The sequence below is a fragment of the Sinocyclocheilus anshuiensis genome, unplaced genomic scaffold, assembly GCF_001515605.1.
Source record: "Sinocyclocheilus anshuiensis isolate Anshui unplaced genomic scaffold, SAMN03320099.WGS_v1.1 scaffold3105, whole genome shotgun sequence".
NCBI lineage: Eukaryota > Metazoa > Chordata > Actinopteri > Cypriniformes > Cyprinidae > Sinocyclocheilus > Sinocyclocheilus anshuiensis.
Genome location: NW_015556133.1, coordinates 303,266 through 324,670, shown reverse-complemented (window position 1 = coordinate 324,670; position 21,405 = coordinate 303,266). Strand labels below are relative to the sequence as shown.

Genomic DNA, 21,405 nt, shown 5'->3' with positions numbered 1-21,405 from the left:
TACTCCTCAGTGTGTCTGAACATTTGCTCACCTAATCTGTGATTTTATGACAGAACGAATGAGAGATATGAAAAGAGACGGAGAGAGGAAGACAGTGAGACACACTGAAAGTAATTCGACTGCTGACCTCTACATGGTATACTGTAATCACAACCATTGCTGAGATAAAAAACACAATTTCTTTTCTCAAAAACTGGTGAATATAGAAGGTTTGATATGCAGTTTATATGCACGGCATAAAATACAGATACAGAGAAGTTGATAACCAATTAATATAGCCTATATATATAGCCTATATACATTACCGCGGGAAGTAGGGGTGCTGAGGGTGCTGCAGCACTTAAAAAAAGTTGCGCTTTGGATCCGCCATATAGTGTCAGTCTTCTCGCATCACTCTTGTCACGTGACCCCCGTTTTATTTCTCAGCCCCCCCCCGGCTCAAAACACGTTCCCGCGGCTATGCCTATATATATTAGTGCGGTCAATCGATTAAAAAACAATTAACGAATAAATCGCACATTTTTCTGAAATTAATCGCGATTAATCACGATTAGTCCCACCCACCTATCATTAAAGTTTTTAAATATACTTTTATATTGCAATAATTTCACATTCAATCTTCAAATTAATGCACAAACATAAAGACAGTATATTTTTAAATATTTGTTTAATGGTATCTTTTAATGGCCTTTTTTTATGATTTACCTGTGCTCTTCAGCAGAAGAATTTAAATGATCAAACACTAAATTAAATATAGATGAATCCTTAAAGCTATAAAAGTTCTTTTTTTCCTCTTTTTTTTTCTTTGTCCTTTGATTAATAGACATCACAGCAGCTGGTTATTAGGTTATTTGTTGTAGGCTGTTATTTCTTTAAGAACTGCCGCTGCTAAACGTGATGCGTATCTGACACGCATCATATTTTCTCTCATCTCTTTTGACCTTTTCTGACCCACTTCAGGTCTTAAAGTCGTGTATTTATATATACATAATAAATATACACAGTACACACATATTATGTAAACAAAAACATTTTGGATGTGATTAATCGCAATTAATCATTTTACAGCACTAATATATATATATATATATATATATATATATATATATATATATACAAAATAGTATATTTTTATATTATTAATAGTATATTATTATATTATTAATTATAATTAATAAACTGTAGTTATGGATCAATATGCTCGGTACAATTTATTTACTTTTATTTGGTAAAATTATTTAATTTATTCAGTAAGGATGCAATATATTTATCAAAAGTGACAGTAAAGATTTTACACTGTTGCAATATTTCTATTGCAAGATTTTTATTTCAAATAAATGCTTTTGTTTTTTAAATATTATATTCATTATAGAATCCTGAAAAAAATGTATCATGGTTTCCATAAAATACCAAGCAGTACAACTGCAGCACAATTTCGTATTGATAATAATAAGATATGTTTCTTGAGCACCAAATCTCATCATATTTCCTCTCATCTCTTTTGACCTTTTCTGACCCACTTCAGGTCTTAAAGTCTCTATTAATGAGCTTAATGAGTTAAATCGGGTGTGTTAGATGAGTGAGACTGTGCTGGGCTGCTCCAGGACAGTTTTGAAAACCGTTTCAGAGACAGATGCATTTCAAAGAGAAAAAGTGACAGAAGCAGCAGTTGTGAGTGGGTTGGCCAATCCTTGCCCCGCCCCTGCGTTAATTGCATTAAATACTTTTAACGCGTTAAACTGAAAAAATTAATCGCCTGCGTTAACAAGCTAATTTTGACAACACTAAATAAATATATAAAATATACTGTTAATAATATAAAATATACTATTTTGTGCTATCAAACAATTAATTGTGATTAATCGCATCCAAAATAAAAGTTTTTGTTTAATATATGTATGTGTACTGCGTTTATTTATTATGTATATATAAACACACACACAGTATATATTTTGAAAATATTTACATGTATATACACATTTATATATATATAAATGTATCATGGTTTCCATAAAATACCAAGCAGTACAACTGCAGCACAATTTCGTATTGATAATAATAAGATATGTTTCTTGAGCACCAAATCTGCATATTAGAATGATCATGTGACACTGAAGACTGGAGTAATAATGCTGAACATTCAGCTCTCCCATCACAGGAATAAATTACATTGTGAAATATATTCAACTAGAAAATGGTTAATTTAAATGTGAATAATATTTCACAATATTACAATATTACTCTTTTTACTGTATTTTTGAAAAAATAATTGCAGCCTTGGTGAGAATAAGAGGCTTATGAGACAGAGCACCCTAGCAACCACATAGCAACACCCTGGCATCATGGCGGTGAAGTTCTGCATAGAGAGCATCCCCAAAAAATCTTACAGAATTAACAGCTCTTAACAGTTTACTCAACATTTTATGGGTTTTTGCCTCATGACTGAGACACACAGGAAGAGAGAGAGAGAAAGGGGAACAAGATCAGTATGTGATATGGGTCAAATTCAAACCAGCGCCCTCTTGAGGACAACTGCTCATATGTTGAATGATATACCACTGTGCCACAGCGCCAACTATCCAACATCTTTACCGATGATAGCTTTACAAAACAACTCTATAAGATACACTAGAGGCAAGCTGTGATTTATACATTAGCAGGCAAAACTGTATTTATGGCCTCCTCTGCCTCAGCACTCAGAGTTTGGGTATATTCAACTTTGTACTTTGACATTATCGTTGTGTTGCTTGGGGAGGCAGGAAATAAAAAAGAGAAACATGTCTTGTAGCTACAGCCATCAGCGTCGCTCATGAGAGAGCACAAGCGCGGAGCTCACAGAGTTACTCTGGCACGACTGGAGAAGAGTTTGTGTGATGAGACAAAACCGTGCGACAACTCATCTGTCATTTCCCTCACAATCAAAGCGAAAGAAAACAAAAAAAGAAACAAATCCACAGAATGTACAGGCCATTGAATAGAGTGACCTTTGAAAGGCTTAAATTGTGTTGGAAAGTAGCACTCAGTGACATTTCAAACACTCGGTTGAGTATGAGGTATCTGAAAGCTTAAACTGAAAAAAAAGAGATATACAGATATAGCTTGTAGCTGAACAAAATAATAAAAAAGACACTGTGTATATATACTGTTTATATTTATTATGTATATATAAATACAAACATATACAGTATACAGTGCTGTGAAAAGGTTTTTGCCCCCTTCCTGTTTTTATTTTTTACATATTTGTCACACTTAAAAGATTCAGATCATCAAACAAATTTTAATATTGCACAAAGATACAAGTAAATACAAAATGCAGTTTTTAAATGATGATTTCATTTATTAAGGGGAAAAAAGCTGTCCAAACCTACCTGGCCCTACGTGAAAAATTAATTGCCCCCTCCTGTTAAATCATGAAAGAACTGTGATTAACCACATTATTTTAGAAAGCGGTTACTTTTTCACGTAGTGCCAGGGAGGTTCGGACAGCTTTTTTCCCTTAATAAATGAAATCATTATTTCAAAATTGCATTTTGTATTTACTCGGGTTATCTTTGTGTAATATTAAAATTAGTTTGATCTGAATCGTTCAAGTATGACAAATATGCAGAAAAAACAACAACAACAAAAAAAAACAGGATCACAGTATTTGGAAAATCGGCACACATTTGCACCCATACAACTATGAACCATCACACAAATTGACAGAACCATTTAAATTTCATTGCCCTCTTAATTGAAGAATTTAAGTTTGAATGAATTGTGCATTCAGCATCTAATTCTGCCACTAATGAATAGCTAATGAATAAACAGGCTGCACAGTGTTTCACTTTGTGGAATGGAATGTTTCAAATCCCACTTCCATTTGATCAGACACTTGGTATTCCGGCGCTGTCGTTCCTGACTAACCACAATGGTGAAATGTTGTCTCTGATCGGCTCACCTCACAGGACTCCAAGCTGTTGTCCTGACAAGCTCTGGGTGCTCTTTAAACCACAAAGAAAGGACAAAAGCTAAGCATGCTAATAGTGTGGAAATCCCACACCAGCAGTCAGTGAGGGTAGACAAGATCACACACATTGCAGTCGATTTTTGCCGGTGAGAAGCTCAACAACTTAATTCAGATGAAAGGATAATATGAAATCAAGTTCGGAAGGAGTACTGGTCTGACCTCTGTGTTCAGTGTTTAGGAACAGTGTTGATTTTGGTTAAATGATCGTGTATGGAAGCACTAGGGGGAGTGTTTTGCTAAGAGAATGAGGGTGCAGGGTAGGCCTGTTCCCAGAGCCACTGTCCTGCATCTCAATGCGACTGCTGCAGTAATTATTGGTAATGGCAGTGATTATAAAAATGACACAGCAAATGCAATTTTGCCCCAATTTGCAAAGCTAATGTTGCTTAATTAGGGCTTTTGAAGGCAAAACCACATTTTCTCTTTGTCTTGATGATAAGTCGTTGTACTCAGGCAGATTTTAGCACCTAGAAAGATGTGAATGTGATTGTGTTGCCCCTAAAAAAAAAAAGAGGACTGTGCTGGTACCACAGTAATACCAAATCACTTTTACTCACTATACTGCACTACCACCACCACAAACAAAAAGTAAACAAATTAAAATGAATAAATAAATAAATAAAAGTGTAATAATAAACTGAAGTGTAAGTTCAGAAAATGTTATGCGAACAAAATAGAAATTACAAAATAATAAAATAAAATAAAAAACTATAAATATACATACTTTGTCTAATATTCATAAAATATAAATATGTTATGCAGCTTTATGTATTACTATTTTAAAAGGTTATATAAATATATTAATTTATATAGAAACAAATATAAAAAGAAAATATATATATATATATACTGACTGACTTTGCTGTAAATTTTGTGTTGCGTTAAGGCAATGCACCACGCACTCGTTCTTTCAGCTGATTTAAGACTGAGCCGTGGAGGGCCGAGCGGGTCTCGCACTCATGCACCCGGCGCCGGTACCTGCCAGTGACTGGTAATGACAGAGTAATGGGAGGGACTCGGGAAAACAGGAGGGCAACAGGGCAGAAACACGGTGCCAGCAGGAAGAGCAGATAAAGTGGCAGCAATAAAAATTATATGACTACATACATCATCCTGACAATGTATAATTTTATCTGAGAGGGCAGCGGCAGGGTCTTTCTGCTTGCTTTAAATAGATGTGGTAGGCTAACGTTACCTAGAAGCCGTCTGGCGTGCGTGGAGGTGCTAGAAGAGGGAAGCCTCCTCATCTTCACTGGCTGATAGCTCTTTCTACATAGGCTAGAACAGGGTTCTTCAAATCTTGCCCTGGCATTAGTAGCCTAATGTTGAGAGTTCTTTACTCTCGCTTTCTGTACCCAGTTTATTCCATGTTGTTGTTTTTTTATTATTATTTTATTTTACAAGAGAAATTGCGAAGTTTTGATTTACTACTAATGTGTAAAATAGAAAAAAAAATGCATAAATGCATCTCCGACTGTTTTGTCTGTGTACCCTAGGCCAGGGTTCCTCAAATCTTGCCCTGGAGGGCCAATGAGTTGAGCTCCAACCCTGATCAAACTCACCTACCTGTGATTTTCTAATGATTCTGAAGACATTGATTAGCATGCTCAGGTGTGTTTGATTAGGGTTAGAGCTAAACTGTGGATCTAGTGGGCCAGATTTGAGGATCCCTGGGCTAGAATAAAGCAATTCTAAAGAATCATGTGACACTGAAGACTAGGATAATGGCTGTTGAAAATTTAGCTTTGCATCACAGGAATAGATTAGGCCTACATTATATATATATATATATATATATATATACGGTATATGATTCTTTAGAATTGCTGATTTGGTATTATTATTAATGTTGAAAACAGTTGTGCTGTTTTGTAACATTATAAATATCTTTAGTCATGTTTGATCAATCTCAAAAGTCCTTGCTGAATAAAATCTACCAATATCTAAAATTAAAATTAATTTCTTTAAACAAAAAATCTAAGCAAAATCTTGCTGACCCCAAATGTTTGATAGATATTTTATTTAAACTTTTTTAATTAAATATTTTGAAGGTAAAGGTTGAGACTTTGTTACACTGATTATATTCTTGAAAGTATTATATAAAAAATTAAGAATTTCAGTACCACAAAATCACCACAGTATCTTTTTGTATGGATCAAATTACCACAGTATGTTTTGTAAGTACCATTTGTAAGAAAGTACCATGTAAATACTATGATACAGGAACCATGGTAGCCCATAAATCACAATAGTCTTATGTTGTTTTAGAAATTATACTATGGTTAAATCACATTTATTTGGACAAGTAGTGTGTTAATACTATAGTATTCTAACCATACCACAGTATTTATTCTTGGTGTACCACAATATTGTACTCATTCAGTACCATAGTAGCCTATATATCAAAATACCATAGTATTACCATGTTTTTCAGGAATGTCCTATCATAACACCACCCACCACAGCCTCTGAATGTAGCCAACCACGTGACATCTCACATACCCCCTTGACAGTACCACGGTACCAAAAGACAGACCGATAAACGCTGCCTAGCGTTTATGTTTTTACAGCATGTAAAAGACCAGAAACATTAATCTTACAAATCTCACATGCAGACATGAACTTTTGATAGCATTTCACGAGAGGCAGACACAGTGACAGAAGTGTTTTATCACCATGGTAACGGTTCAGTGTTTTCAGTCACAATGGCAGTGTCAACCTGGGTCCCTCGGGGAACTTGTCATAGGCAATCTCACACTGGCTTTGACATGTCGTGACACCGCTTGACCAGATTAAAAAGATTATACTCCCTGGTTTTCCTCTGAAGGTCAGCTCTGTTTAGTGTTACAGCCCTGAGTGAGCAAACATGGCAACCAGCCTTAAATCAACAGACCTGCGCCTGGCAAATTGTCATGACTCACAACAGACCGGACTGAATGTCACCGCCGTTCTGCAGACTGAGAAGTATTGTGTGTGAAGTTGGTCATGACAGGGTCAAATTTAGAACTACGCTTTAAGCCGAGTTGACGATGCATAAGTGGTTGCGTATTTGCAACACCTGCTCTGGAACGAAGAGTCATTATCTGGGAAGTGATCACAATAATGCATTTATTTGAAGTTATATGTACAATTTTTAATACCAGGTGCATTTTACATAAATAAAACTTGGATGACATTCAAAACAGGCATGTTAGGTGTCACGCTCATAGCCTGATTCGCTTTTCCTCTTCTTATTTTTTTGAGTTCCTTCCTCTGATTTCTCACAGCTGTCTGTTGACAAATGTGATGCCTGTGAACTTGGAAAGGTCTGACCAGAAGCAAGTACTTGTCGAACGGTCACATTTACCCGAGACGTCTGCAAGTACCAGGAGCAAACGTCCCAATCCTCTTCTGACACGCTTTGGATGATGTCATCGTCCTGTGCCTCCGTCTCTAGTCTCTGGCCCAGGCAGGGTGGCAGCACGTTTCCAGCGGGGGCAGGGACGATGCAGGGTACTGCGTGATACAGTAGGCGGCTGGGTCCTGACATCACCATTACGTCACCGCTGTTCATGAACATGGCAGTGGGCCGGTCTTCCCTATTAGTCCCACCCAACAGGAAAACAGCAGTCTGCCCAAAACTAACATCAAAAGACAAAAGGGTACTTATGCTGTATGGAAAAGATGCTACATGCACTTTAGTTTTTAAGTAATATTAGACATTGACAACCTCTGTATCTCCAATCACCAATGCTGCCTTCGAGTTATGTCGGAAAGACTGTATTAATGCACATGAACATCACCATCATGTCATAATGACCATTATTTTCTGGGAATCGCTATTCAAACACTACAAAAAATAGGTATGAATTAAACTGTGCTGTCAACATTCACAGACATATATATATATATATATATATATATTAGTCCATCCTGACTTTCAGATTTGAGTCAGTTAAAGAATCATGGCCAAAAAAAGGTGTTGCTCATAAATTAATTTTAAATAAAATAAAATGAAAAAAAGTTTGAACTTTAAATGTTGAAATTACAGTTTAATTCATACTCACTATGAGTTAACATGCTTTTATGACTAAAACTTCATTCCATCATTATGTATAGCAGAACAGAAATAATAAAATACATGCAGTAACATTCAAAAGTTTGGAGTCAGTAATTTTTTTTTTTTGTTTTAAAAAAAATTATCTTATGCTCAAGTCTACATTTGTTTGATCAAAAATACAGTAACAGTAATATTGTGATATATTATTACAATTTAAAAAAACTGTTTTTCATTTTAATATATTTCAAAATGTAATTCATTCCTGTGAAACTGAATTTTCAGTGTTACATAATCATTTTTATATGCTGGTTTAGTGCTCAAGTAACATTTCTTCTTCTTATTATTATTATTATTATTAATGTTGAAAATGTTTGTGCTGCTTAATGCTTTTGTTGAAGCAAAAATATTATATTTTTCAGATTATATTGATGAATATAAAGTTCAAAAGAACATCATTTATATTGCCTATTTAATAATGCATCCTTTCTGAATATTTATTCAAAAAAAAAAATCTTTGACTGCAAACATTTGAATGGTAGCGTAATGCGCATTTTTTCTTCTTCAGAATGATGTACTAGTTCTAAGCTTTCTGTCTTAATTTGAAGCACAAAACATTAAATTGCCCAGCACACCCTTGTTAATTAATCCCATGACTTCCACACTCATAAATAATATAAGTCGATATATGGAGCTAAAATTTGAGCAATATATATTCCTCACCTGAAAGACAACAAAGGTCGGGTATGGTCGAGCTCTGATTCGTCAACATGGATTCCAAGCGAGGAATCAGCTCGGTAGTAGTTGAGAATGCCCGCCTCTGCGTTAAAGCCAGGAAAGCCACAGGCTGCTGCCACTTTGTGAGAAAGCGAGTGAAGTTCCTTGGGGAAGGGAGTGTAGTGGTCTGGAGAGTAAGTCTGCAGAACGAAAGTATGGCATAATAGTATGCTTCATGATAGTACAATGGAGTTAATTACCTTTTATTATAGGAGTAGGCCTTTTATTTTAGGTAGTCATTTAGCAGTCACTTTTATTCAAAATGACTTACAGTACAGGTAAGCTAGGGTTAAATTCCTTGCTCAAGGGCACAATAGCTAATCTAGATCAATAACACAGTAGGCCATACCACCCTGATGTACGGAAGCTTATTTACGAAACAGAATTTAAAAAAATAAAAAAGGTAATTGCGACTTTCTCTCACAACTATGGGTTTCACATTTCAGACTTTTTTGACAATAAACTCTCAATAGTAAGAAGAAATGTCAGAATTATGAGATATAAACTGAAATAAAAACATTTTCACATTTACCTTTTTTGTTTATTCCACTGCGCATAAATAAGTTGATGCCCTTTTATCATGAAATGTAAAAAATGGGATGTTTTGTCATTGTGGCAAAATGCAAATATGACTAACATCATGAGTGACGTAATTGTTAAAAGAGCTTTTGCAGCGTTCTTTCTCCTCTGTGGCTTTCACAGTGGGTCATTGTCAGCGGTTATGCATGAATATGGTGTAATCAATGGACAATCATATGAACACAGCCTCTCCAAAGAGCTGAATTAGCGGCTTACACGTCTGATCCAAGCAGGGTGAATGCCTCAGCCTTCAGTTCTACTTAAAGGGAGAAGTAAAGAGTGTCTGCTTAAAATCCACCGACGTTCGGCGGTGTCAAACTAACATCAGAGCTAATGAATCCGGTGTGCACCTCCTGACTGATTTAATAGGACAGAAGACTAAACACTTTTATGTAATTAGCATATAAACGAGACAGGCAGACATCAGGCCTGTACAATTAGAGACGAAATGTCCTGAAAGGAGCAAATAATGCTAATAAGATCCAGGAAAATGTTTTCTCCCGCTCTTTGAAAAACAATAGGCTCCATAGTAAAATACTATATAAAACAACAACAAAAAAAAGGAAATAAAATAAATAAATAAATGAATAAAAAATACATGCATTAAAATAAATAAGTAAATATACTAACAATAATAATTTAATAAAAGTATGATAACTATAACTGGTAATTGGTAATGTTTAGACTATTTATAAAACATACCTACTGTACACTACCCTTAAAAAGTCTATTTTTAATGTTTTATACTGACCAAGGCTGTTTTTATTTGATAAAAATGTTCTTCAGTGTCATGATCCATCAGAAAACATTCTAATGTTAATTGAGGAAACTCTGATACTTTTTACAGGATTCTTTAATCTCATTGTTACATGGTTATACTTATTGATAAAATTACATTATAAAAATAAAATGAAATTTAGTGTTAGACGCACAGCTAAAGCATGTAAAAAGCACATTAGAGAGTGAATGTCGTACCTTGGAGTTCCAATCATAGTGGTAACCCAGTGTTACCCAGCGCAGTTTTTCTAGCAGAGTTTTGGGCTCTCTTTTCCCACAGCCTTTCCTCCTGCAATAATACACAGACTCATTCAGATAAGGAACAGTGTGAGATGGATTAGGTGCAGTGCAGGAGCACAAACCATTTACACAAATGTTTTTGAGATAAAGAGGGTCTAACAAACTGCAAATGCTCAAATCTACCATCTAGGTCCCAGTAAAATTACAACAGACCTAGCCACAAGGAAAGCATCTACAGGGATGGAAAATGCTCAGTAGAGGATGAAGACACTCAAAATACACATATATAACATATGTTTTATTCTAAAAAAAAAATGCACAGAAATAATATACAATACAATTATATTCTACTAAGTTGCCAATGCAAGGCAGAAACTTACCGGATAACATCTATACTTTTTCCCCAGATGTTTTCAGTCTCCACAGATGACATATGCATATCCAGGTTACACACATTGGGTTTCTGTGGATAGATCTTCAAACACTGCTTTACCCAGTACTGCTGAGAACCCGGCAGGAATGGGTTGGATATAAAGATAAACCCTGTATTCCAACAGTGACAATATAATTAATTTAACCTCATCAAAAGTAAATAGGAAGACTCCCATAACAACATGTCAAGGAGCAACATGTTTTATACAGTGTTCTGTGTTCTCATATATTGACACAATCACTCGACATAATCACATAGAATATCAATTAAATCCATAAAATTATGTACATTCTGGAGAACATCCAGATTGTTAATTATTCGAAACTGCCACCAGCCTTTCTAAACCATACCTGGATATCCATGAAGACCAAATGCCCTCCAGTCTTTTACCGGCCGAAGACCAGCTTTGGAAACGTCTTCCTCGCTTATAGGAGTGGAGTTAAGTTCACAGGCAAAAACCTAACAAAGCAGACCATTTTGATGATTAAAAGCCCAAAACTGAATTTGTGCCAAGTTCTGTATGCATCAAATATTACATTTGATGCCAGAATTAGCCAATAAACATAGTTCATAGCCAAATTAGTTAATAAAAATAAAAGCCATAAAAATATTCTGACAACGGGTAAATAATAACAATAATATACACAGTCAAGTAAAGACCTCATAAAACACGTATATGGCAATATTCATCAAGTCTGAATGGCTCACCTTGTCATTATAAGGTCTGTTTTAATAAACATAGCACATAGTCAGATTAGTTAATAAATACAGCTAATCAAATGTTCTAATAACTGATTAATATCAATAATAATACCATACACATATATATATATATAGCGTCATAAAGTTAACGAATACGGAAATATTCTTCAGAACTGAATGACTCACCTTGTCATTACAAGGTTTGGAGAAATTAAGGACCTCACTGTAGTCCGGAGGAGGATTTCTCCTCTTGTAAAACTTGAACAATTTTCTGAAAGCATCTTCTCCATGCTCCACTATGGAGGCTGCCATCTTTGCCGTCATCTTGTGACCTTTCTACTTCTGACGTCAACGACACAAATCTGCGATTTGATTTATAAATATTTATTATATAATGCAAAAAAAACAACAATTATGAACATAAAATGTATCGTAATACATTATTTTAAGTTTCTTAATTGTATAGATTAATGGAATAAACATGTATTCTTCTGGTCACGTGGTCGGGGTCACCGTCAGCTTCATTCGTAAGGACGAAACATGGCGGCGACGGCAGCAGGCAAGAAGGTGTTTGAAGTGTTTGTGTCAAAAGTACTATGGACCGTCGCTACGAGTGAGTAAAGGATGAAATTTAATCAATGATTTTACATCAGATTAAATGAATATTAAGCATGCACGTACATTAAATGTCATTATCCTTATCCTTAACTCCGAAGCATCTTTGCTAGTATGGAATGTAATGTTTTGCATGTACAACAAATAATTGTCTAATGTATGTTATTGCACGGTTTCAGGGGACATTAAAGCATATTTTGGGCAGTTTGGCCAGGTGAAGAAGTGTCTACTGCCATTTGTAAGTATAAGGTCTTAGAATGCACGAAGATATAATGTTTCATCTTGTTAAAAGGCTGTGGTGCTGAGATGATTTCTCTCTTGTCTAACAGGATAAAGAGACAGGTTTTCATAGGGGGTTTTGCTGGATAGGGTTCACTACAGAGGAAGGACTGCAGAATGCATTACAAAAGGATCCTCACATCATTGAAGGAGCAAAGGTGAGTGTCCATTTGGAAACTACATGAAGTAGCCATAGATGTCTCTGGTAAATGTTTTATTTTGAACATCTGCATCAAAAATACAATTTTCTATTTTTCTTTTAATGCAGCTCCAGGTGCAAAAAAACAGAAAGCCGTTTTCTGGAAGAAAGTCAAACAAAGAAGCAGAAGACATCTGAAGAAGACATCAGGAATGATCTGATTTCAAGCGTCAATTGTCTTCAGTAACACAGAATTGTATTTATTGTGGATGTCTCTTCACTGGGCATATTTGTGTTTCAGAAGCCAAACTATAATGAGTGTTGATTGTCATTGTATTGTCTGGTGCTTTTTTTTCTTATGAAACATTTAATGAAATGTGAGTCAAATAAAATAAACATTTGGAAAGTCATTTGCTGTCGTGGTTACAGTTGGCTTTTCTTTGTGAGTCTACTCATTTTTGTGTGTACTTCAGCATTTTGCCTTTTGCAAAAAAATTCAACAGCGCTCTCTAAATGTTTTTTTTTTTTTTCCAGGAACATTTTTGTTATAATGGGGGGAAAGTCTCCTCACATCCTGAGTGCAATCAATAGTTAAAATGATCTAAATTAAAAAAAATATCAATCTTCTGTGGAGGGCTTAAGACCATAAAAGGTTTGTCCAATTATTGCATTCGGTCTGAATGCAATGATAGGATGTCTTACCTGCCTGTCAATGTATATATTATTCGCGCAGCCAATGGCGACAGTCTGGGGTGTGGCTGATGTAACAGGACGGGTCAGAGGGTGTTTGTTGGCTGTTTGGAAAAAGAAATTAATATTTCTTGAAGTGCAAGCAAATTTGAAGGGGTATGCTTCCCACCACTAGATCCACAAAAGAAGAAAAATCAAAGACTTGCCAAAATACACACAGAGACAGACAATGGAGTAAAACAAGGGTATACACTGGCAGTGTTTTTACAAAATGGAGGAATTTGATGAAATTCATCTATTTGGGTTTCCGCAAGCTAAACTTCAAGTTAAAAGTGTTCCTAATATGTTGGACTTTTTATTGAAAGTTGACTACTTTTACTTGATACATGTCTTCACTTTAATTGACCTGTAAGAGGTGTGTTTGTGACGTTTGAATTGGGGGAGGCATTTGCAAACGTTTGTTACTTTTGTTGTCCTGCTAGATGACACTAGCAGCGCAGAAACTGATTCCAGGTTTAATTCCTTACTACTTTTACATGTAATAGATGAGTGATAACTTGAGTGTTTTATGAAAAGCTTAGGTCATGCAAATGCATGACACATTTAATCAGTGTTGTTAATTTATTTAGAGGTTAATCAAGGCTGCATCTAGGATGACTTTGCTAATGTTCCGGTCACATTATCTGTCCGAGCTCATGTCATGTTAAATCTTGTCACGCTCCATCACTACCCTGTCTTCTTCACCTGAAAGAAAAAGTGTAGGCCTATATAATGTGTTTACGTTTTAAAATATATCTGTTGCCTGAGGTTCTCTGTAAGAAGAATGTGGTGGAAATCATTTTGCGTTTTATTGCTGTGAACATCTGCTCAGTTATATAATTTGATTAAAAATGGGATATGGTCATTAATTTTTGTACTTGCATCCACTTACCATAATGTAATGGTGTGGTTACTTATCTGAAAATGTTAAAATTAATTTTCAATCACGAGAATGTATTTGTGTAGTAGAATAAATCATAGCTGTGTTGGTTTCTCACACGCTTGAAAATAGATTAATAGCTTATAATATTTCATATTTAAGGTTAATTTTTAAATGGCACAGATAGGTATTTTTCCACTATTGACTGAATATAATTGTAAACTACAATGACCATGATGCATTGCGCGCCACGCACGTTGCGTTGTCAACAGAGACGCCAGAGTTGAAAGGTCACAGTGCGACACCGGTTAGTGGATGACAGCTTGACTCAATGAAGGTAAATCAATCAGCTGTTTTGTGATTCTCTGAAAATACTCCAATAACCAGTTATTAACTCATCATGCAATAAACCGGTGGCGGTTATTTTGTTATATTCTCTCTGTGTGTTACGCAAGCGCTTGTGTAACAAACGTTATCTGTGATCAGCTGACCGCGTCTTTCACTACACCGACTGATGTTACAACCCTCTACATTGCGAGTAAATCACTCGCATATATATATATATAAATATATATATATATATATATATATTTATTTATTTATTTATTTATTCATTTATTTATCAGTCTGGCGAGTAAACTAAAAAATGTACTAGCCAGTGGCGATTCAATTGCCAAGGTGTTCGTAGAGGGCTGTGGTATGAATGAAACGGGTTCACTCGTGCTTCGATTTCCTTTGTTTAGATTTGTAGTGGCGGTGTTTCATTTAACTTATTCATAAATTTGATCAATATCGTCATATTTCTTCAATTGTGTAATCCGGTTCATTTATTAGTTTTCATGACCATCTCACATGGTCAAAACCAGTGACGCAACAGCCTTGGTGTCACGCCCAATACTTTATCAACAGCAAATTAAATAACACTGTATTAGTGATTACTGTGTATTGTTTACTATGTATTATTTTTTGAAAATATTAATATATAATAATTAATGATTTAATTGTTATTTGCAAACGTTATGTATGGGAATACAGTACACAAATATGAAATATGAGAAAGGAAATAATTAGTTATCAAAGTCTAAGCTTGATTTGAATGTTTTTTTTAAACTTAGCTGATGTTTTGAATGTACAGTATACTTACTACAGAGGCAGCTGCTCAGTGATGATGGTGATGGATCTCTGTGTTTTTGCAGCTCCTCACATGGCTGTTCGACTGCTGAAGGTATCATCTGTAGCCACTGCAGTGTTCGCATCGTCAGGATTCTGCTTGTACAGCAAAAATGTGGACTTCAATGATCTCAGCATCATCAGATTTGGGAGGGCAGCTGCAACAGTAAATATGATTATTATTATTTTTTCATTTAATACTTAGAGTTCATTATAGTTTTAATCCCTTTGAAAACGTTTTAATAATAAATATTACTTTTATATTAAATAATTTATTAAATATAAATTGAATATCAAATATTTTTAATACTCGTGCTTGAATCACAGTAAGTAAATTACTTAAAAAATATATCTAAAATAAAATGCAAATACAGCAGATTTTAAATGCATTGTCCTGTCTAGTGTGCAGATATTTATTCACAGTTTTCTTCTTTTTCTTTGAAATGTACCATGGTAAAACCATTGTATCTTTTGCAGTACCATGTTAATTCCATAGTAAATAAACATGGTAATCATGTAGTATCATATTACTGAAATCATATTTAAATAAGATTTTACCATCTGATATATCGCTGTATCATGGTACACAAGATCACTTTTATTTACTTTTATTTAAGAGTATTTTAACTGTTGAGATTTTCACAGTATGCTAGTTTTTTTGAGTGATAACTTGAATTTATGAATCAGAGTTATGAATTGACAGTTTGAACTGATGTGAAAAAATGTGCCCTTTTGTTCCCCACTGTCCTTTTTTCATCACTTATTACTTTTAAAGGGGTCCTATTATGCTCTTTTACAAAGTCACTTTGAGCTTTGTAACTTTGCAGATCGTTTTTATGCTCAAACAGCAACATTACAGACTAACTAAAGTTGAAAAAGTGAAAAAGCATAATAGGACCCCTTTAATTAATTAATATTTTTGAATAATTCTTAAATACTACTTAAAAACTACTGCGTTTGAGTCACTGTAAGTAAATTACACTGTATTTGCATTTTTTTCTGAATATTTTAAATGTATTGTTCTATCTCTATTGTGCAGATTTTTATTCATAGTTTTGTTCTTTGTCTCTGAAATGAATGTTTTCAGACGACTGTCATCAGTTATGACTACCTCACCACTCTCAGAGATGTACAGTATGGGACAGAAGAGTACTGGGCTGTCAAATCAAAGGTAAAACTTTTTGTCTCAATGGTGATAGGTTATATCTAGGAATATCTGCTGTGTGGACATTTTTCTTTTTTATTTCATTTATTTTGGGCTTTTGCACTTATTTTAGAGGAAAGTGGAGTGTAGCCAGAAAAGTAGGGGTCCCTGGGCTCTGACATAGACATTTTTCTTGAAAATCCTAATTTCAAGAAAGGAATATTGTGGTCCTGTAAAATAATTTTCATAGAGAGGAATGAGCACTTTTGCCATAGAGTGCATTAAATATGTGCTGCTTCTGTGAACCGCAGAGTTTGCTTCCAAGAGGTCCAGAAAAGGCCTGAACAATCATAAATGGCTACTATATATATACAGTGGGTACGGAAAGTATTCAGACCCCCTTCAATTTTTCACTCTTTGTTATATTGTATATATGGGTATATATATGGGTATATATATGGGTATATATATATATATATATATATATATGGATATATAATGAGATAAGCAGTGTGCATTTCAGGAATATTTATTGTGATATTCCACTAACCATAAGAATTATTGTTGCAGGCTCCATGATTTTTAGTCATAACCTTGCACATACACATCGATTTTTACTTCTGCATTTTGTGTTTATGTAATCTTAAATTACATGTACTTTAATAAGCAATTGTATTTTATTAAATGTCATCCAAGCCAACACATTACTCAAAGTAATATGATGGCATGTAAGTCAATAATCAACATGCAATCTCATTATTGATGCATTGAGCGGGCTTTCAAAACACACCATTAAATTAAAAACATCTTAAAACACCTTAAACAATCTGCTTTGCTGTTTGTAGGATCATAGCTGCAAATGCCAGGCAATAATTCTTGTGCCATTTCCACCCCCATGTATAAAGGCCATTCGAACAGCTCCGTCAGGTACAGTTAAACAGCTGGAGCAGGGAAAGGTTGCAGTCTCTCACCTGTGTGTGTGAGTCTGAGCGCTGATGGCAGCCGCTGGAGGGAAGCGCTGAACCCTGAAGAGCAGGGTCCGAGCCAGATGCACTCTCTGCCAGGCCCGGGTGCGGCGGATAGGGTGCTGTTCTCCTTCCCCCTAGGGGCCCGCAGTCAAGCCTGGCTACACACGCTGATTAGAATTAATGCAGGCCCTTGATTTAATATAGAGGAGAGATTTGGCTTCTAATTATTCTCTCACTAGGCGTTTCAGTTCAGTGGGCTCAGGTTGTTTCGGATCATTCTTGCTTAGATTTTTCCCAGTTACTGTTTTTCTGCATTCTGGACATTTGTACAAATGAACAGGTTTAAAAGTCTTTTAAACAGTGAACACCTAAACATCTTTGTTTTTTGGGCAGTGTTTAATCTACTGTGATATTACCATGTTTTTTGGAAATGATACTATGGTAATGCCATGTTGTTCTGCACATTTACCATAGCACAGTATTAGTAAAACCATTGTATATTTTGCAGTAACTTAGTGTACCATGACAAAACCATAGTAATTAAATATTGTAATCATTTAGTGCCATAGTATTTATTTCAATTAATTACTGTAACGGTTATACTTTATTTTAAGGTGTCCTAGTTACAGTGTAATTATACATTTAAGTACTGAGTAATATTAATTAACTACATGTGCTTGCTTTGTGGTGAGAGGTTACTTGCTTGTAATTATGCATAATTTATTGTTATTATAATAGTAAGTACATGTAACAAGTAAGGACACCTTAAAATAAAGTGTTACCAATCTAACACATCACTGTAATGTGGTACACAATATCACTTTTGATTATACATTTGAATAATTGTGGAGTGTTGATTCAAACACAGTTTGAACTGATTTGAAATTGTTCCAACTTTTTTGGCTTTTTTTCCCCACTTTACATTTTAATAAGTAATACCAGACTTGTTATCTGTATTAATAAATACCAGCTACATTTCAATGCATAAGCTCATAATCATGTTGCAGGTAATTGAATCATCAGTGTCTCAGTGTTTAGTGGATCAAGGTCCAAGGTTCATGTTCATAATGTACTAATTCAAATTATAGGGAACTAGAGAGTGGAATGAGACATCCTCATAATTTGGTATCACCACATTTGCGCGTTTTCATGTTTCAGCTCTAAAATGTGTGAGGGAGGAGGGTTTTTGGGAGGCAGTGGATGTTTTGCAGAAGGACGAGCATGTCTCATTGCTCAATGAGAACAGTGCAAGGGATCATGGGGGAGCTCCCAGGTGTTGTGGCTCTGTAATGGCCCCAGCATGTGACTCATGTAATGAGGGGCGTTTCACGCAGTTAACCATGCCTCTGCTCTCTGCAGACCAGACCACCTGCTCTTTGTGCCTACCAAGTGCTTTCCATCTCAGCCATTAAATCACTACTCACTTTTGTGTGACTTAATGATTGCTGAGATTCTAGACAGTTTTACTTTTTGCACGTTATACTAACCAGATCAACATGAATGTTACAGTTTAAATGTTTTAATTAATAGTTTTATTCAGCAAGGATACATTAAACTGATCAACACAACTGTTTTCAACAATGATAATCATAAGAAATGCTTCTTTAGCACCAAATCAGCATATTAGAACAACTTCTGAAGGATCATGTGACACTGAAGACTGTTGAAAATTCAATTTTGTCATCAAAGGAATTACATTTTTTAAATATATTAAAATAGAAAAGTTATTTAAGATGTTAATAATATTTCACAATATTACTGTTTTTACTGTATTTTTGATCAAATAAATGCATAAGAGACTTTCAAAAACATTGAAAAAATTCTACAGACCCCAAACCTTTGAACTGTAGTGTATTTTAAAGTGAAACAGCATTTTTTAAAAATATTGATATAAATAGTGTTATATTGAGGATTTTACTTTTGTTGTTACAAATATTTTGTCCAATGGCAGTAGATTGTGAAAAATGGTTTTAATTGATGGGTTGAAAAATAGGGCTTGGTGACGTCAGCTAAAAGTCATTTCAGAGGTTGTTACATTTTGAATAATTTTGATTCTATGTCATTTTGAACAGCTCATTAAACAGAATAGATCATTTAACCCATTCAGTTAAACAGGTCATTAAAGTACATTCAGATATGATCATTCTGGTATAGAATGTTTATATTAGGGCCGGCAATTGATTTTAATGTCTTTGAAGATAATTAAACAATCTTTTTTTATTGTGACATGAGTAAAGCATTGAATAGACAAAAAGTTACTTTAAAATTGAATATTTAGTTTGATTTATTTCCATATCATTGAACTTAAGCCTATATGCTGACTGTCTGCAGCAAGTTAGTTTGGTCTGTTAAAAATGTGCTTTGACAGATGCTTTGACCGTTGAGTCCATGAGCTATTGTCTTCTACACTAAATACCCAATTCTTGAAACACAGTTTGGCTTATCCAGTCTAAGACCTATAGATCTGACATTCCCATGCTTCTTCCGTAATATAATCTTTGCTGTTTGATATTGCATGACAGATTCACATGCATTTCCACTTGTTTCTCCCACTGTGCTGGCACATAATTAGCAGTCAAAGGTGGCAAAATGGACTACTTAGAAAGTATTCCTGGGGAGCAAGAAATCACTGGGTCCACAGTTGGAGTTTATTAAATAGATGCTTTTGGCCCTTTTAACCCACAGCTGATGTCTCCTGATAATGTATTCTATGAATAGTAAGGAAAAACTGCAAACGTTTTCCTGCAATGTCAGTGTGGCTCCATTGAAAGGAGCCCAGCAGTGAGAGATTACATCTGTTATCTGCTTTTGGAAAGACCACCGGAGAACATCGGTGACACCCAAACTCCAGCCTGCAGTGCCTTGCCTGATTTGTTTCACCTTTTAAATCGTTTTTAGTTGCAGATGCCATTTGCATTTTCTTTCTTTTTGAAGTAGAGTAACCATTTGAAGAGTTGGTACATGTACGTGGTTCATTCAAACTTAATTTAAAACAAATTAAAATGGCATTTGATAATTTGTTTCAGCTGACAAATGTTTTTAATGATAGACATTAATTCAGTCAATAAATGTTATGTATAAATTAGGGGTGCGCCGATCCGATATTCAGTATCGGTATCGCTCACTTTCTGCTGGATCGGGTATCGGTCCGATGAGACCGATCCAAATCCGATATTGTGCGTATACTGTTCTGTGTTTGTTAAGCCCCACAAAAGGCACAAAAACATTATAAAGCACTATAAAGTTTCCGTGCACTATATTTCAGGTGTTCTGAGAACGTTCCATAGTTTAATGTGAGGTACAGATTAATATTTAAAGGGGTCATATGACGTTGCTAAAAAGAACAATACTGTGATGCCCTGTGTCCCGGCGCGACAAGACAAAAACAATAAAACCCATTATAAACGAGGCATTTGTTGCATCCAGTGGGGATATAATTATCTTGTATTGTCTTTTTACGCGTTGCGTTGCGTATCGTGCCGCGTAAACATAAAACCATGTCTGCATTTGTGATCGGAGAAATGACAAACAACAAGCGCTACTCTACACTGCTCAAAACTCGTGTTTGAATCATCAGTGGCAAATTCTTTAATTATGGAAACAATCTTACAGGTTGTGAGTCAGAACAGCTGGCATTGTAGGTTCAGGAAACAGTCCTCCGTTAAATGCATTGCACACACACACACACGAATATTTGGTTTGAACTGTTCCGGAACAGTGTTGTAAATACAACTTAACCACTGATTTCCAGTTGTGTCCTCTTTTGGAAGACCAAAGTATTTTCGCTTCTGCAACGAAACACACAGCATCCCCACGACATGGCGGCGGCAGCAACAATACTACAGTATGCAAGTCTTCCCACACAGTGACGTAGACATGTGGGGGCGTGTTTAAACGAGGAGTTTTAGGAGGGCATGGACGAGTCTTA

The 21,405-nt window shown here is 35.2% G+C and overlaps 3 protein-coding genes across 4 annotated transcripts in view; 2 read left to right on the top strand and 1 right to left on the bottom strand.

Annotated features, from left to right (window-relative positions):
- Nucleotides 1-7,120: 7,120 nt before the first annotated feature.
- Nucleotides 7,121-11,870, bottom strand: LOC107676279 (DNA oxidative demethylase ALKBH1-like). Its single transcript, XM_016470811.1, has 6 exons — nt 11,740-11,870; nt 11,202-11,310; nt 10,799-10,961; nt 10,377-10,467; nt 8,769-8,962; nt 7,121-7,629 (listed from the first exon to the last, which is right to left on the bottom strand). Exons 1-6 carry the CDS (start codon nt 11,863-11,865, stop codon nt 7,200-7,202), a joined length of 1,113 nt encoding a protein of 370 aa, XP_016326297.1. The 5' UTR covers nt 11,866-11,870; the 3' UTR covers nt 7,121-7,199.
- Nucleotides 11,871-12,045: 175 nt separating this feature from the next.
- On the top strand, nt 12,046-12,978 carry LOC107676280 (SRA stem-loop-interacting RNA-binding protein, mitochondrial-like). Its single transcript, XM_016470812.1, has 4 exons — nt 12,046-12,166; nt 12,348-12,406; nt 12,498-12,605; nt 12,716-12,978. Exons 1-4 carry the CDS (start codon nt 12,094-12,096, stop codon nt 12,782-12,784), a joined length of 309 nt encoding a protein of 102 aa, XP_016326298.1. The 5' UTR covers nt 12,046-12,093; the 3' UTR covers nt 12,785-12,978.
- A 1,475-nt stretch (nt 12,979-14,453) lies between these two features.
- The window catches only part of LOC107676278 (uncharacterized aarF domain-containing protein kinase 1-like), a 137,811-nt gene continuing 130,859 nt past the window's right edge, over nt 14,454-21,405 (top strand). For both annotated transcript variants that reach the window (XM_016470810.1, XM_016470809.1), the window contains exons 1-3: nt 14,454-14,532; nt 15,392-15,531; nt 16,453-16,536. In XM_016470810.1, the coding sequence (XP_016326296.1) occupies nt 15,400-15,531; nt 16,453-16,536 (216 nt within the window). In that variant the 5' untranslated portion in view covers nt 14,454-14,532; nt 15,392-15,399. The remainder of the gene's footprint in view (nt 14,533-15,391; nt 15,532-16,452; nt 16,537-21,405) is intronic.

What these genes read in the sequence shown, in the direction of transcription:
- LOC107676279 (XM_016470811.1), bottom strand. Translation starts at nt 11,865, where the DNA reads ATGGCAGCCTCCATAGTGGAGCATGGAGAAGATGCTTTCAGAAAATTG. An exon ending in CCAAACCTTGTAATGACAAG is followed by an intron (nt 11,311 to 11,739) that starts GTGAGTCATTCA and finishes CTGCTTTGTTAG; the next exon opens with GTTTTTGCCTGTGAACTTAA. An exon ending in AAAAGTATAGATGTTATCCG is followed by an intron (nt 10,468 to 10,798) that starts GTAAGTTTCTGC and finishes GTATTATTGCAG; the next exon opens with GAGGAAAGGCTGTGGGAAAA.
- LOC107676280 (XM_016470812.1), top strand. Translation starts at nt 12,094, where the DNA reads ATGGCGGCGACGGCAGCAGGCAAGAAGGTGTTTGAAGTGTTTGTGTCA. An exon ending in AGAAGTGTCTACTGCCATTT is followed by an intron (nt 12,407 to 12,497) that starts GTAAGTATAAGG and finishes CTTGTCTAACAG; the next exon opens with GATAAAGAGACAGGTTTTCA. An exon ending in ACATCATTGAAGGAGCAAAG is followed by an intron (nt 12,606 to 12,715) that starts GTGAGTGTCCAT and finishes CTTTTAATGCAG; the next exon opens with CTCCAGGTGCAAAAAAACAG.